At 39.2% G+C, this 17,874-nt stretch overlaps 1 protein-coding gene across 3 annotated transcripts in view; it reads left to right on the top strand.

Moving 5' to 3' along the window:
- Positions 1–17,874, top strand: part of LOC124614005 (papilin) — a 256,846-nt gene that overhangs the window by 162,360 nt on the left and 76,612 nt on the right. For 2 of the 3 annotated variants that reach the window (XM_047142813.1, XM_047142815.1), the window contains 3 exons: positions 3,909–4,334; positions 14,311–14,523; positions 17,245–17,436. In XM_047142813.1, the coding sequence (XP_046998769.1) occupies positions 3,909–4,334; positions 14,311–14,523; positions 17,245–17,436 (831 nt within the window). The remainder of the gene's footprint in view (positions 1–3,908; positions 4,335–14,310; positions 14,524–17,244; positions 17,437–17,874) is intronic. The other variant, XM_047142814.1, reaches the window with a different exon arrangement.

Here is a 17,874-nt window from a genome sequence, read left to right as displayed (position 1 = left end):
AAGAGGGAAGGAAATGGAAAGACGAAAGGATGTGGGTTTTAAGGGAGAGGGTAAATAGTCATTCCAATCCCAGGATTGGTTTCGTTTGGTTTGGTAAGTCACATCATCTTTGTTTTTAGATATATTTTTGCCACGTGGAATGTTTCCCTCTATTATATCCATATCATTAATATTCTTAGTTTGTCTTGCAGATTCGGCAATAGATTCATTTTCCAAAACATTTATTTTCTAAGACATCAACTTTTTCATTCACACTTTTTAATCCATCTGACAACCCATTTTTTAGCTCAGAAACTTGATTACTAAGTTGATCTATTGCTGTTGTACCCTATCCATTTTATTATTGTTTTCAGTTTTCAGGTCAGTTAATGGTCCTTGTAGTGAAGTAAATTTTTCGGTTAACTGATCATTGACTGCACTAAATTTGCTGTTGTTATCTGTCTTCATTTCCTCTAGTTTTGCTAAAATTAACTGTAGAATATCAGTTTTTACTGTTTCTTTGTTGACTACACTTTCACTTGGCTCAAAAATGCCCTGACTGGATTCCACAGCTTTCACTTCTACATCACTGCTACCCTCATCTCTGTTCATTTTGTTAACAATCACACAAGTCCACAAAAAAATTAATTTTACAAATAGTTTGTACTTACCTTTCCTTTTTAGATGTCCCTCATCATAGTTGTAAAGTCCTCTTTCAATTGATCCGGTCCGTCATTGTTGGTAGTATCTCATCACCATTGGTATGACATTGTTGGACCGTTCTCAGTCTTCTTTCTTTGAGTGGTTGGAAACCCATTTATATATAAAATGCAAATGACACAAATCACTGTCCCTTCTTCTGTAACAGACAAAAGTTCATTATTAGTCAGTTGATCCCGGATGATGCCACCAGTTGTAATCTTACCCTCCCTCACATCATTTGTTTATATTCACTCATTTTGTAGTAAATTTCTTTTAATAAACTTCAAGAGGAGTAAGATGTACAAATAACTTTCTTTAATTATGTTGTTTTCAAGTAGTTGGCTCCAGTTCTTCTCGTCTATGGGTTGTTTCTTGAGGCTGAAATTTTTGATTTTGTATGTTTCAAATGACATGATAACTATTGAAGATTTGCTTATTTTTATCTTGATTTTTATTTTGTCACATTTTTCAACATCACACTGTCCTTACAATCTCTACTTTTAAATCAAAACTTACATTGTTATTGCCAGAATTGTCCGATCATATCAGAAGCATGCCCACTACTAACTCATGCTGCGGTAGTAACAATATTCCAAGCAGTTTACAAACTTCCTTAACAAATGGAATTCACCAATTTATGTTATTATTTTATAAATGAATTTAGAAATAAATTTAATAATTAGCATCAGATTGCATAATTAATAATAGGAATTTTCATTGTGCCAAATATTTCGTAATTTCAAATGTTCCTAAAAGAAGAGTAATTTTAACTGTACATATAGAGCTAATACATATTGATTGTGACAACAAAAAATAAATCAATTTTTTTTATACGTTTTAGCCTGAAATATAATACATCATATACAAAATCATATGAAATTCCCTTAGGAAAACAGCTGAGATAATATTAACTCATACAAGATTTGAAAATATTTTTGGTATCAATTACTTCTGTTGAATAAAGGTAATGTTAGAGGAGGGTGTCCCTTTACACAATCATGAATGCTTGTTTGATCCAGTTCTGACTTGCCCACATGCCGTATCATTTCAGTTGTCTTTTGTCACTGAAAAATCAGCTTTTCAACAAACTATAATTGGTATCAACTGTTCCTCCTTTTCACCCATCTTCTGAGCCTTGACATGTGCACATGTTGCTTGAACAACAATGGCCTCTTAAAAACATGACTGTTCAAAATTGTCTGAACTACACTCCTGGAAATGGAAAAAAGAACACATTGACACCGGTGTGTCAGACCCACCATACTTGCTCCGGACACTGCGAGAGGGCTGTACAAGCAATGATAACACGCACGGCACAGCGGACACACCAGGAACTGCGGTGTTGGCCGTCGAATGGCGCTAGCTGCGCAGCATTTGTGCACCGCCGCCGTCAGTGTCAGCCAGTTTGCCGTGGCATACGGAGCTCCATCACAGTCTTTAACACTGGTAGCATGCCGCGACAGCGTGGACGTGAACCGTATGTGCAGTTGACAGACTTTGAGCGAGGGCGTATAGTGGGCATGCGGGAGGCCGGGTGGACGTACCGCCGAATTGCTCAACATGTGGGGCGTGAGGTCTCCACAGTACATCGATGTTGTCGCCAGTGGTCGGCTGAAGGTGCACGTGCCCGTCAACCTGGGACCGGACTGCAGCGACGCACGGATGCACGCCAAGACCGTAGGATCCTACGCAGTGCCGTTGGGGACCGCACCGCCACTTCCCAGCAAATTAGGGACACTGTTGCTCCTGGGGTATCGGCGAGGACCATTCGCAACCGTCTCCATGAAGCTGGGCTACGGTCCCGCACACCGTTAGGCCGTCTTCCGCTCACGCCCCAACATCGTGCAGCCCGCCTCCAGTGGTGTCGTGACAGGCGTGAATGGAGGGATGAATGGAGACGTGTCGTCTTCAGCGATGAGAGTCACTTCTGCCTTGGTGCCAATGATGGTCGTATGCGTGTTTGGCGCCGTGCAGGTGAGCGCCACAATTAGGACTGCATACGACCGAGGCACACAGGGCCAACACCCGGCATCATGGTGTGGGGAGCGATCTCCTACACTGGCCGTACACCACTGGTGATCGTTGAGGGGACACTGAATAGTGCACGGTACATCCAAACCGTCATCGAACCCATCGTTCTACCATTCCTAGACCGGCAAGGGAACTTGCTGTTCCAACAGGACAATGCACGTCCGCATGTATCCCGTGCCACCCAACGTGCTCTAGAAGGTGTAAGTCAACTACCCTGGCCAGCAAGATCTCCGGATCTGTCCCCCATTGAGCATGTTTGGGACTGGATGAAGCGTCGTCTCACGCGGTCTGCACGTCCAGCACGAACACTGGTCCAACTGAGGCGCCAGGTGGAAATGGCATGGCAAGCCGTTCCACAGGACTACATCCAGCATCTCTACGATCGTCTCCATGGGAGAATAGCAGCCTGCATTGCTGCGAAAGATGGATATACACTGTACTAATGCCGACATTGTGCATGCTCTGTTGCCTGTGTCTATGTGCCTGTGGTTCTGTCAGTGTGATCATGTGATGTATCTGACCCCAGGAATGTGTCAATAAAGTTTCCCCTTCCTGGGACAATGAATTCACGGTGTTCTTATTTCAATTTCCAGGAGTGTATGTACTGCAGCAGTCGTCTGATTGTTAGAATTTTCAGGAAATCTACAGGGACCAATAAACATCCCATTAAATTTAGGTTTATATGACTTCTGCTCAGTATGATAAGTCATTTAGAATTCCAAGTGAGAAGAGAGCAAAACAGTAAACATAGCAAGAATGAGAAATAATAATGTGAAGAAATTACAAAGATTTGGAGCACTGTATAATTTGCAATCACAAATAGATAAAAAAGTAATCCATAAAGTGTGATTGCAATATTTCACTTTCTCTTTATTCTCTCTTTTACGCCTCAGGTTCCACATCACAAACTTTTTTTCATCCCCATGTTAGTTAATTATAAATTATTAAAGTCTTCATGTATAAGCAGGATGTATCATCTCCTTCAGAGTGCTGCAATTGCTGCTCAACATATAAGCAAATAAGACAATATCAATGTGCTTCAGAGTCGATAAAAACAAAATCTTCATTTCTTATAATTTTATTTAAAAAGAAAATTAAACTATATATTTGTGGTCTTGTTGAAGAAAATGTTTGCTGAATAAATTGGCATTATAGAAAAATATACATAGACTATGAAATTTTTTTCCTTGTTGCAGATATTTGCAATCTTCCTAGGGTTGTTGGACCCTGCAGTGGAAGCATTCCTCAGTGGTATTATGATAGAGTGACTGATTCATGCTATGAATTTGACTATGGTGGATGCCAAGGCAACAAAAATAAATTTGATGACAAACAGCAGTGTGAACAGTACTGTAAGAGGTATCACTTTACAACTTCTGCCCCTGATGTGAGCGCTTTGCTACTAACCACCCAGGATGATAGGATGAATGAGATAGAAAGCACAGATATCTGCAGTGCACCAGTAGATCCTGGTCCCTGTCAAGGCTCAATTGTGTCATGGTATTATGACAAGCGCTCTGGAAGATGTGGATCATTTGCATATGGTGGTTGTGGAGGAAATGCCAACAGATTCCAATCAGAAGAACAGTGTGAGAGGCAGTGTGGAGCATTTAAAGGACAAGGTCAGTGCACTTACACTTTGGGACAAAAAAATGATAGTAAAGTTTCAAATAATATAATTAAATGAAAAATTAAGTCTTATGGGCAGTGTATTAGTTGATGTCTGTCTTCAAAGGATCTCAGCTTCGAAACAACATATATATTTACATTTTTATTGCATCAGCTATTCTCTTCACATTAGAGAACACCATTGATAATGTATTTTATTTATTCATATGAAGGATATTGTGCCTTGATCTAGGCATGCTTTTGAACAACTCAGCTAATTCCATTTGTTTTTAGTTGTGGCATGTCAAAGCACATAGTATGACTAAAAGTTGTTGCAATTCATATTCTGATAATTCTACAACTTACTTAGGTATAAGGCATGATGAAGCAACCAGGAAATATTTGAAACTTGTTTTTGCTTGCAGTTCGTGAGTTTTGTATATACAAACAGTCAGTGAGCAGGATATGACATATGTGGATATATACTAATATGCCAAAAAATAATGATCGCTACTTAACATAGGATTGAGTGCCATCTCATGGTGTTGTGGCATGTATATGATAAGGGAATTATATAAACAGAACATCATTCTAGTGGAGCAGAAACAAGTGGGGAATCATACTAGCAGTAATAATGGCTGCAAATGGGGATGTCCACTGACATAAGTGACTTTGACAAGGGGCAGAAGATTGTGGCCCAATGTCTGTGAATGAGCATCCCAGAAATGGCGAAGCTGGTCAACTGTTCACAAGAGCATTTGTGGAAGGTGGTTGAAGGATGATGAATCCACAGTTAGGCAACAATTTGTTGGGTATCCATGTCACATCACAGGCTTGCCCACTCTGGAAAGCAGAATCTGTGTCAGATCTAGTGATGGAGTACAATGTTGGTGCAGGCATAAGTGTTTTTACACCACTGAACATGGAGCTCTGCAATGACTCTTATGTATTCCAATGTTGACCTATCATCAGTTGCAAATGTAATTGACGTAAGATCATCAAGATTGGAGTGTGGATCAACAGAATTGTGTCATCTTGTTAGATAAGTCACATTTCTGGGTCACACCAGGTCAATGGACATGTCAGTATATGCTGCCATCAAGGTGAGCGGCCGCTAGAAACAGGCACCATGTCTTGGATGCAGGTTGACAGGGGCAGTATTATGCTATGGGTGACATTCACCTGGCCTTCCATGGGGCCTATGGTAGTAATCAAAAACAACAGAAAACTACATGAACAGTAATGTGAGCCACCTGCGTTCCTTCATGCTTGGTGCCCTCCCTTGTGCCAATAGCATCTTCTAGCCGAATAACTGTCTGTGTCACAAGACCAGAATTGTGCTATAATTGCTTGAGGAGCATGGTACTGTGGATGTTTTGGCCACCAGATTTGCCTGATCTGAACACTATGGAACACATCTAGGCTGCTACAGGGCACGAGCTTTGCACTCACAAACCACCAGCCCAAAATTTAAAGCAACTACATGACATGTGCATAAATATCTGGTGCCGTGTACATCTGGTAACCTAGCAAGGGCTTGTTGAAACTATGCCATGCAGTATCACTGCATTTCCAGAATCGCTGCTGTGTTGCATTCAAAAGGTGGACCAACTCCCTACTAAGCAGGTAGTCATTATGTATTGGCTCATAAGTGTAAGTGACAGATACGGAAATAAGAAATCTCCTCCATACCAACTGGGATCGACTCTGAAAACATCACTCACACAAAACATTGGTCATGCAAATATGATTGATCATATGTGGTATCAAGTGAAATATGTTACTTGGTTGAAGGTTCCGTGATAGAAAGGACACAGCTTGAATGAAAAGTCATTGACAGATGTTGTGAATTGGTGTTGAGGAGCCACTCTCACATCAACAGTTTATATATGGCAATAAGAAAATGAATCCTAAACACCCATGCAAAACATGATTATATAATCTTATTCCACTATTATGTTGTGTGGTAAATATGTCTTGAGGACAGGCGGGTTTTGTCAGACAGCCCAAGGATTTGGTGTAAAATGTAGTATGTACAGTGGTTACCAAATGTGATCCCTCTCATTTTGAGGCACCAGTGTGTTAATCCTTGGGAGTGTCTGTAATACCTCCATATGATACTTTATCAGTTTATGTGACAGTGTCTTCCTGAGTTTCATTTGTGTATTATAAGTGCATAAAACTTAATATGAAATAGATTTAATGCATGTCACAACAAATAATACATCATATATTACACATAACTGTTCTGTAAATTTTAGCACCTGTTTTTCACCATATTATGTACTGATAGATGAATAACATACCTAATTTTAGTCTAGAGCTGTCTATCCCATGGTGTATAGAGTAATATTTTGTTACCTATTTTATCATAAGGTTTTGGTACAAAAAATGCATGATGATCATGGAGTATGACATACAGACCCTCATTACAGATGATTCTTAATTCAAGATGTAAACTGGTTCCCAACATTATTAGCCAACACGTAGCATGCTTATGTTAGTTAATTTCATTGTAGTAATGTTTTTGTCTATGATCATGTGAAATTATTACTTTACCTGCACTTTTGACTTAAGCATAAGAACATTTACTGAGCTCATGACTGGAAGAGCTTAAGGAATTTGTAACACATAGTCAACAAGAAATGTTGTTGTGTAGTATATGCAATGGCATAATGTAATTTTTGTAGAAAAGGTTGTTTTAATGTGAAGAGCTGCATCCGAGCATAGATCTGGTGGCCATGAAATCAATCATGACACAATAAAAAGAAACTGAAGATAATTTTTGCAGTCAAGAGGCAAATTTATTTTTAATTTCAACTTAACCTACTGCCACCAGCTGTAGTGCATGTAGTGTGGCATAGCTGTTAGCGTTGTTGGCTAGTGTACTTCGGATTGCCATTTCAGACTTGCTAACCAGCAAATATTTGTTATTTAGTGTTTGTCATTTTTGGAAGGTTCTCAAAACTTCTTGTGTTTGTGTATTCTGGAGTAATCAGTGTTTGTATAAATAGCAGCACCCTCTGTCCAGGAGCTCAGTTCTGTTCTTGCTGTAAGGTGATGTTTGTAATAAACATGCTTTCGCTGCTAAGTGTTGTACTTCATTGATGACTCTGATTTTGGATTGGTTATTGAGTGTGGTTACGATGTGACATTGTTCAGTGAAAACACCAGGTACTTCAAAATATCTGAAGCACTGTGGCTCCAATTAGGCAATGCAACAGGTGTCACCTATACTGACAGGAACTGGAGTACATGCAGTATATTTATTCCCAAGTTCTATATATCCAGGATACCAATGGATTCCAGACCAGCAATAAGTTAGGTGCACACAGGCATCCATCAGTGTTTTTCTGAGAAGCTAGTCAGGAAACAACGAAATGGTTAATTGAGTCCACTGAGTCGTCAAATACAGTGGGGCGGGTGACATGAAGTGTTTGACAAATGTGTAGTTTTACTTGGATGGCACAGCACAGCAATGGTCCAAGAACATCAAACAGAAACTTGATAGCTGGGACAATCAATAGCGAGCCCACTTTGAAGAGGAACAATTGAAAAACAGAGCCCAGTGTCAGGAGGAAACAACAGAATTCAACACACAGAACCTTTTGGCACTATACCACATTGTGAATCCAAAAATGACAGAAACTGATAAAATTTCACATTTGATGACTGGGATCACGGAAGACTTGTACCAAGCTGTTCTGGTAAAGGATGTTACAACAAACAAAGAATAAGTGGTACTAGTGCATTAATGAAATGCAACAGAAACTAGTTGAATGAAAGAAGTGTGGCCAACTCCCAAATGTGGTCCCTATGGCAACTGCAGAAGACAACCTTGACCTTGCCTCTCTCAGAAACGAGATAGTGAGAGAAGAGAGCATTTTAAGGGAACCAGAGTAAGCAGTAGATAACAGACATGAATGTCGACCCCATAAGTCAGGAAGTACTAGAGAAGATTGAAGAAGAAGTTGATCTTTAGCACCAATCTTCGCCACCAGTTGAACATACCAGTAAGAATGGACTCAACGAACTTATGCTGCAGTTGTCAAATGGCAATTCAGCACCTCAGAAATAGAGTTATTTCCAATTCAAATGCCAAGTTTAATGCCCCACAGAAAAAAAGATATCTGGAGGATAGAGGTTAGCAAAGTGGTGTGTTTCCACCACGTACTGTCCACCCCAATAGCTTAGTGGTCAGTGTGACAGATTGCCATCCTATGTGCCTGGGTTCAATTCCATGGTGGGTCGGAGATTTTCTCCGCTCAGGGACTGGGTGTTGTGCTGTCTCCATCATCATTTCATCCCCATCTGATGTGCAGGTTGCCCAATGTGGCGTCGAATGTAATAAGACCTGCACCAAGGCGGCCGGACCTGCCCTGCAAGTGGCCTCCCAGCCAATAATGCCAAACGCTCATTTCCATTTTTACCATGTACTATCTGTTGTACTTTACTGTGCAGAGAGCAAGTGTGTTTTCAACAACTACTACACTGCCAGATGTCAACCATCACAACAGTTCTGTTCATGCCACTCAATTGCAGATGATTACAGCTGACCTGTGAGATGAACCCTATCACTGCACCCTGGACATGTTATTTCCTAACAAGCCATAGCCATTCCCTGTTGTCATATAGAGGTTTGAGCCTTCATCTACCCGCCGAATTCTGGAAAACTGAGCGAGGCAAACATGTTTGGAGGTGAGGCCATCGCAGATGGAAATCTTCCATGAATGACAGTCACCAAGATACCAGGAAATCTCATTAATGTTGTCACTGACAGCGAACTTGTCTGGGTACTAGGCTACTGGCAAATTGAGGTTGATGACAATGACAGAAAAAATACTACCCTCATAACACTTCATGATATCCTTGTGTTCAAGGTCATGACATTTTGACTGTGTATCACTCCATCCACCTTCAAAATCATGAGGGACAATCTGCTGCAACACATTAAATGGGTGACATGTCTTTGCTCTCTGGATGTTACTGTCATTTTTTCAGAGACATTTGAAGAACATCTAAGCTAACCATCTTGAAGTGTATTCAAGCATCAAGCCTCAACTTGAATCTGAAAAAGTGTCTCTTTGCTCTCCAAGAAATAAAAATCTTTCAGCATGTAATGAATACCAGTGGTGTTCATCCTGATCCAGAGAAAATAAGAGCAGGATTAAATTTTCTAACTCTTCAGCATATTCATGATAAAGGAAGTTTGCTCAAAATGTGCTCATACTGCTGGACTTCTGTACCATTGCAAGAACTACAACAGAGAGATGCCAAACTTTCCTGGATTGAGGCACAAGGAAGAGCTGTCTTTATTCTCAATGAGGCACTAAAATCTTCTCCAGTCCTAGCAGTGTATGACAAAAATGCTGAGACACAACTCTACATCTAGCAGATAAAGTACAGGTGCAGTTCAGGTTCCGACTGAGGAAGGTGCTCAAAAGATGATAATTTATGCCTCCATAGCACTCTCTAAGCCAGCGATGATCTATTCTATCACTGAGAAAGAGTGCCTTGGAGTTGTTTGGGCCAAGCCATAACAGATTATGGCCATATTTATTTGGCAAACTGTTCACTGTTGTGACAGACCCTCATTCTCTATGCTGACTAGCCTGAAGGATCTACTGGTTTGACTTGCTGGATGGGCACTGTGGCTTAAGGAGTATGACATCAAAATGGAACACAAATACAGAGACAAACACAAGGACATCACGTGCTTTTCAAGGAATCCTTTTGTGGATGAAATCTCAGTCATTGCAGCACTAAATGATATGGCTGCTGAACAGAGGCAAGATGCAGCATTGCTGAAAACCATAGAAGCCTTGAAGAAGGAGGGAGTATCTAAAGGAGAATTTAAGTTAATAAACTGAGCATTATACAAGAACTGTGATCCAATGGGGAGAAATAGTTGCTCATCATGTCAGCTCTTCTACAGCCGGCTATTCTGAAGTATTGCCATGGCATTTTAGCATCTGGTCACCTGGGATTTTTGAAGACTCTGCACAGAATGAGATGCATGTTATCATTGGCTGGGTCTCTACCAATTCCTTAGACACTATGTGAGCCACTGTAAGGAATGCCAGTCACAGAAGCACATTCTGCCGTTACCTCCGAGGCATGTGGTACCAGTTCTGCCTACATCAACGCCATTCCACCAAACTGGAACTGACATCTTGAGGGGGGGGGGGGGGGGGTTCCAAACACAACGAAAGGGAGTTCATAGATTATAATCTGCACAGGCTATCTCACCCAGTACACTGACATCAAAGCTGTGTTGACTGCTAAATCTCCAGGAATTGCAAAAGTTCCTTGTAGAAGACATCATTGTGTAGCACCTCATGTGATGATCTTGAATCATGGAAAAGTTCTCCAGTCAAGATGGTATCAGAAGTGATTTCATGTTATGGCATCACTCACAGGATGACAATTGCCTACCATCCACAGAAAAATGGCCTCAGAGAATACTTTAATAAGACATTGGCATGTATGCTCTTGATGTATGCTGATATCAAAAAGAGAGACTGGAATGTAATAACACCTGTTGTTACATTCGCATACAACACTGCGAAGTAAGACACTGCAGGATTCACACCATTCTTTCTGTTCCACAGTCACGAGGCAGAGACAATAATGGATACATTATTCACATTTCAACTGTGTGAAACACTTCATCACCACTACCAAAGAAGCAATGCACTGGCTTGCTTACAGACCCTGGATAGCCAGGAGAGAGACCGAGAATGCCATAGCTTCAAACACCAACCAGTGAGATATAGTCTAGGACTGTGCAGAGAGTAAGACTGTTTGAAAGTTACTAACACACTACTTTGGGCCATATCATATCCCTCATTGTTTGTCAGATGTTACATATGAAGTTGAGGATTATGACCCTTCATCAAGATGACAAAAGAATATGGATGTTGTCCATGTCCTCCATATAAAGACCTACTACAGTCATGAGGCGCAGATCGAGGTTCAAGGAAGCTGAAAACCTGCTCAATGATCATGAAGTTCCGGTGCAGGCACCATGATGGCATGGTTAGCATCCCTGGCTAGCATCAAGAGTGCCCAAATCAGAGGGGCGGGGGCTAGATGTGGAGGTATGGAGTACTTTTAATAATTTGGAAGATGAATGGCAACTTATAATTTGCCGTAAAAAAGTTCCAGTTCTGACTCTGTAAAATATGCATAATAACCAAGTTTTAAATCATTTTCTTGAGAGAAAAACACATGATAACATTTTTTTTTTTTTTTTCCGTTCCCTGAGAGGTGGTGGGGGCATTGGATAAATAGCAGCATTCTTTGTCCAGGAGTTCAGTTCTGTTCTGCCTGTAAGATGGTGTTCATAATAAACATGCTTTCAGTGCTAAGTATTGTACTTCATTGATGACCTTGGTTTTGGACTTGTACTTGAGAGTGGTTACAGCATGACAATACAACTGTATCCCCACATTCCATCATTGTTGTTGTTGTGGTCTTCAGTCCTGAGACTGATTTGATGCAGCTCTCCATGCTACTCTATCCTTTGCAAGTTTCTTCGTCTCCCAGTACTTAGAGCGACCAACATCCTTCTGAATCTGCTTAGTGTATTCATCTGTTGGTCTCCCTCTATGATTTTTACCCTCCACCCTGCCCTCCAATACTAAATTGGTGATCCCTTGATGCCTCAGAACATGTCCTACCAACTGGTCCCTTCTTCATGTCAAGTTGTGCCACAAACTCCTCTGCTCCCCAATTCTATTCACTACCTCCTCATTAGTTATGTGATCTACCCATCTAATCTTCAGCATTCTTCTGTAGCACCACATTTCGAAAGCTTCTATTCTCTTCTTGTCCAAACTATTTATAGTCCATGTTTCACTTCCATACATGGCTACACTCCATACTAATACTTTCAGAAACTACTTCCTGACACTTAGATCTATACTCGATGTTAACAAATTTCTCTTCTTCAGAAACACTTTCCTTCCCATTGCCAGTACACATTTTATATCCTCTCTACATCGACCATAATCAGTTATTTTGCTCCCCAAATAACATAACTCCTTTACTACTTTAAGTGTCTCATTTCCTAATCTAATACCCTCAGCGTCACCCGTCTTAATTCGACTACATTCCATTATCCTCGTTTTGCTTTTGTTGATGTTCATCTTATATCCTCCTTTCAAGACACTGTCCATTCCGTTCAAGTGCTCTTCCAAGTCCTTTGCTGTCTCTGACAGAATTACAATGTCGTCGGTGAACCTCAAAGTTTTTATTTCTTCTCAATGGATTTTAATACCTACTCCGAACTTTTCTTTTGTTTCCTTTATTGCTTGCTCAATATACAGATTGAATAACAGGCTACAACCCTGTCTCACTCCCTTCCCAACCACTGCTTCCCTTTCATGTCTCTCCACTCTTATAACTGCCATCTGGTTTCTGTACAAATTGTAAATAGCCTTTCGCTCCCTGTATTTTACCCCTGCCACCTTAAGAATTTGAAAGAGAGTATTCCAGTCAACATTGTCAAAAGTTTTCTCTAAGTCTACAAATGCTAGAAACGTAGGTTTGTGGTTCCTTAATCTTTCTTCTAAGATAAGTTGTAGAGTCAGTATTGCCTCACATGTTGCAACATTTGTACAGAATCCAAACTGATCTTTCTATTTTTCTGTAAAGAATTCGCATTAGTGTTTTGCAGCTGTGACTTATTAAACTGATAGTTCGGTAATTTTCACAACTGTCAACACATGCTTTCTTTGGGATTGGAATTATTATATTCTTCCTAAAGTCTGAGGGTATTTTGCCTGTCTCATACGTCTTGCTCACCAGATGGTAGAGTTTTGTCAGGACTGGCTCTCCCAAGGCTGTCAGTTGTTCTAATGGAATGTTGTCTACTCCCGGGGCCTTGTTTTGACTCGGGTCTTTCAGTGCTCTGTCAAACTCTTCACGCAATATCGTATCTCCCATTTTATCTTCATCTACATCCTCTTCCATTTCCATAATATTGTCCTCAAGTTCATCGCCCTTGTATAGACCCTCTATATACTCCTTCCACCTTTCTGCTTTCCCTTCTTTGCTTAGAACTGGGTTTCCACCTGAGCTCTTGATAATCATACAAGTGGTTCTCTTTTCTCCAAAGGTCTCTTCAATTTTCCTGTAGGCAGTATCTATCTGACCCCTAGTGAGATAAGCCTCTACATCCTTACATATGTCCTCTAGCCATCCCTGCTTAGCCATTTTGCACTTCCTGTCGATCTCATTTTTGAGGCGTTTGTATTCCTTTTTGCCTGCTTCATTTACTGCATTTTTGTATTTTCTCCTTTCATCAATTAAATTCAATATTTCTCCTGTTACCCAAGGATTTCTACTAGCCCTCGTCTTTCTACCTACTTGATCCTCTGCTGCCTTCACTACTTCATCCCTGAGAGCTATCCATTCTTCTTCTACTGTATTTCTTCCCCCCATTCCTGTCAATTGTTCCCTTATGCTCTCCCTGAAACTCTGTACAACCTCTGGTTTAGTCAGTTTATCCAGGTCCCATCTCCTTAAATTTCCACCTTTTTGCAGTTTCTTCAGTTTTAATCTATAGGTCATAACCAATAGATTGTGGTCAGAGTCCACATCTGCCCCTGGAAATGTCTTACAATTTAAAATCTGGTTCCTAAATCTCTGTCTTACCATTATATAATCTATCTGATACCTTCTAATATCTTCAGGATTCTTCCATGTGTACATTCCATCATATGTATGATATTTTATTGTATAAGTGATGCATATGATGCTTTTCTTTCAGTGCTGTTCAAGTGTATGATGATTTACCTGTAACTTAGCTTTGCATTAGAACACAAATGTTAATACCTTGTTAAAATGATGTGTTCATTTTCAAATTAAGGGAATTAATAATATTGCTTATAATTATGTCCCAAACAAAATAATCTAATGACTAAGGAGTGAAAATAGTGGTTACCATTTTGCATCTACATCCACAAAAATTATTTTCTTTTTCAGATGTTTGTAACATCCCATTTGATCCTGGGTATTGCCAAGATGCACTGCAAAAATGGTACTATGATGGAACTTCTCGAAGCTGCACACAGTTTAGTTACACAGGCTGTGGTGGAAGTGGAAATCGTTTCAGTAGCCAAGAAGAATGTGAATCTGTTTGTTTACAGTATCAGGAAGTTCCTCCACTTGGCAATGACACTGCTCTTTCCAGACAAGGTATTAAATTCTAGAAGCATAGGTTTTTTTTAACAGGATGTACCTTTATGTTCTTTGTGTTGTTTCCAGTATTGTTGCAGTTACATTTGTTACTTTTTGTTGTAGGTATTAAATGAATACAAATAATTGCAGCAAGTTATAATCTATTTACAACATAGGTACAGTAGAATGTAAAAGAGGCCTCGTATGTGAAATTTTTAAACAGTTTACTGTACACTGTATTAAGTACCCATTGCAGTGTTGGGGAAGTTATACAGAAATGGTTCATAACTGAAACTTCTTGGCAAATTAAAACTGTTTACCATACCGAGACTCAAACTGAAGAGCTTTGCCTTTCACAGGCAGTTGCTATACCAGCTGAGCTACCCAAGCATGCCTCATCATTACAGCTTTACTTCCACAAGTACTTCCTACCTTTCAAAAGGCAAAAGGCAAAAGTACTGAGTTTGAATCTTGGTCTGGCACACAGTTTTAATCTGCCAGGAAGTTTCATATCAGTACATGCTCCAATGCAGAGTGAAAGTTTCATTCTAGTTCATATCTGTAAGCCACATTAATTACTGATGCACTGGCACTTGTACCCCCGTGAGTGTATTTTTTAGGTGGCTTGCAAAACCCATTCAGTGATGCTTAACCACTTGCTATATATGCTATCCAGATTCATGGAATATGTCTTACACAACACAACAATAAGATAGGACATCCAAAGTTCACAAAAAAAAAGAAAAGTACATGTCTCTTAATTTCAAACTGTGGAAAATCCAGGAAGAAATAACAACTATATGTATTAGGATAGATTACTGCTCATCATGTGGAGGAGATGTTGAGTGGCAGATGGCACATTTAAAAGTACATTAAATGTAAAATCCAGGAAGAAATAACAACTATATGTATTAGGATTGATTACTGCTCACCATGTGGAGGAGATGTTGAGTGGCAGATGGCACATTTAAAAGTACATTAAATGTAGACTAAGCTATCGAACAAAGTTACAAAGTTCTTTGTCAGATTTAGAAAAACACTCACACGTGGCCAGTGTCCAACTCTGGGTGCTGCATCGGGAGATGCCTGGAGACAACAGTGACCACTTGTGTGAGAGTTATACACTTATGAATGTGTTTTTCTGATTGTGATGAAGGATTTTGTTCAATAGCTTAGTCTTTTTTAGAGTACTTTTATATGTGCCTGTTTTCTGACCAGTGCTTCCTGTATGTGGTGAGTAGCAATCTCATCTTAATTCATTCTGTTGTTAAATATCTTAATGTAGTTTACAGTTGTGTGCACTAGTCATATAGTCAATTCATAAAACTACCAGATACACATTTTAACGAATAGTGAAATTCATGAATAACGAAAAGGAACCATAAATAATACTAATAAAACCACAGCCTGAGAATTATTTAACAGTGATTTACAAGAGAATAGTTATGCTATTATAGGAAGATACGTTACACAAAAAGTTTTCCAAAAAGTAACTTATTACTTTTAAATTAGCGGCCACTGTTTGTTTCCCTTTTCTCCCTTAGAATTAGTTTATGTTGTGATAATATTAAAAAAGTGAAAAAATGAAGAATAGATCTTCATGTGAACAAAAATTTATGTTCACAATATTTGATCTGATGAATTAACCATTGCACTGTACAAAAACTTGATTGTTGTTCTATTCAAACTGTTAGATACAATAAAGAAAAAGTATCTACATGATTTCACTATCATTGTTGCATTAAATAAATGACTTGTAGCATTTGTTTTGCTTCCTTCATACATAATGCTTAGTGCAGATTAATGAAAGAAACATTTTTTCATTGATCCCTATCTCATTCCTTCATTAAAAATGGAAAGTCCTTGAATACACAATGAAAGAGTTTACAGGGTAGTTCTATTAATCTGGCTGTTGTATTTGTAGAAGTTGGTGCAATTGTTTTATCCCTACAAAATGGGATTTTAATTTTAGCTAAAGAAAAGTACTTTGAACTGATTCATTAGGCCAGTCCTCTAACACTGCACAATATTACCCTGTTCCATTTTATTGTCTTCAAAATCCAAATGATTTTCCCATCCTTACCAAAAATGTATCCACTGAAGCAAGCATTTTTAGTTTCTGCCCTGTGACTCAAGATTCACAATTTAGATAACTCATTAGCAAAGCTGGAATCCAACTTGCATACGAAGCTTGTATTTTTAAGTGTTCATCAGTATATTGATTGAAATGATCACTGCTTTAACAAAGTCATGAGTCTTTAATCTTAGACCTGACATTGCCATATTGTGAACTCTTCTAACGACTTATTGAGTATAACTAACAAAGGATCCAGAATTGTCACAATCAGTACTGTTCATGTTCAGTTACATTTAATAAAAAGGTAATATTTATTCACAGAAACCATTTGCTTACAATGGAGCACAGTAGCCAGAAGTTGATCAGCTTAAGTGAAATCCACACATCTACTAAATCAGGACCAGTTACAGGCAGCTATAGATTTACATTTCTCTCTCCAGCCCTAGATGAGTCAAATGAAGCTTTTAAGACTAATAAATGCAATTTTATAGTGCTGTTGTTTGCCGCACATACAGCTCCATGTTTAAATTGTTCCCCGTGTTATCTGTTTATATATATATATTTTTTTTGTTTCTTTTTTATTTATAATTCAAATAGAAATGATGAGCATTTGTTTTGTTAAGTGAAACATTTTAGATGCTACATAAAAAATCTCTGTTTAGCAATATGTAGGCTTCCTGTAGACTCAGGACCATGTGCTGGGGGATACCACAAAAGATGGTATTATGATGATGAGCGGCAGACTTGTATTCCATTCATCTATACTGGATGTGGTGGAAATTTCAACCGGTTCAAGAATTTCCAGAGTTGTCTATCTTTTTGTTCTGTAGTTTTGCAAGGTGGTAATGATGATAGTAAGTGGAAATAGAAATCATGATGACTATTTGCACTCTGGCTTTAAATATGCTGCACTTTGCTAGCTTATGAAACATAGCACATGAAAATGCTTTTACTTCAATTCTTTGCTACTTAATTTCTTCAGTCTTTTGCACAGTCTAGTGAGTGATAGTTAGAAATATGGGAAGAGAGGGTGGGGGAGGATGTTTTGCAGCCTATTATTTTGGAGAAATCTGGTTTTTTTATCATTTTGATACAGCATAACCGTAAAAAGTTTTTATTGATTTACTGAGTAAAATATCAGTGTGTGTGTGTGTGTGTGTGTGTGTGTGTGTGTGTGTGTGTGTGTGTGTGCAGGTGCATGCAAGAGAGAGAGAGAGAAGTGAGAGGTGGGTGTTTCACCTCTAGAAAAATTTTGGACACAGGCCACAGTGGCACAAAGCTTCATAAGCAGG

The sequence above is a fragment of the Schistocerca americana genome, chromosome 4 (genome assembly GCF_021461395.2).
Source record: "Schistocerca americana isolate TAMUIC-IGC-003095 chromosome 4, iqSchAmer2.1, whole genome shotgun sequence".
NCBI classification, from domain to species: Eukaryota; Metazoa; Arthropoda; class Insecta; order Orthoptera; family Acrididae; genus Schistocerca; species Schistocerca americana.
This window is presented reverse-complemented; position numbering and strand designations above follow the sequence as displayed.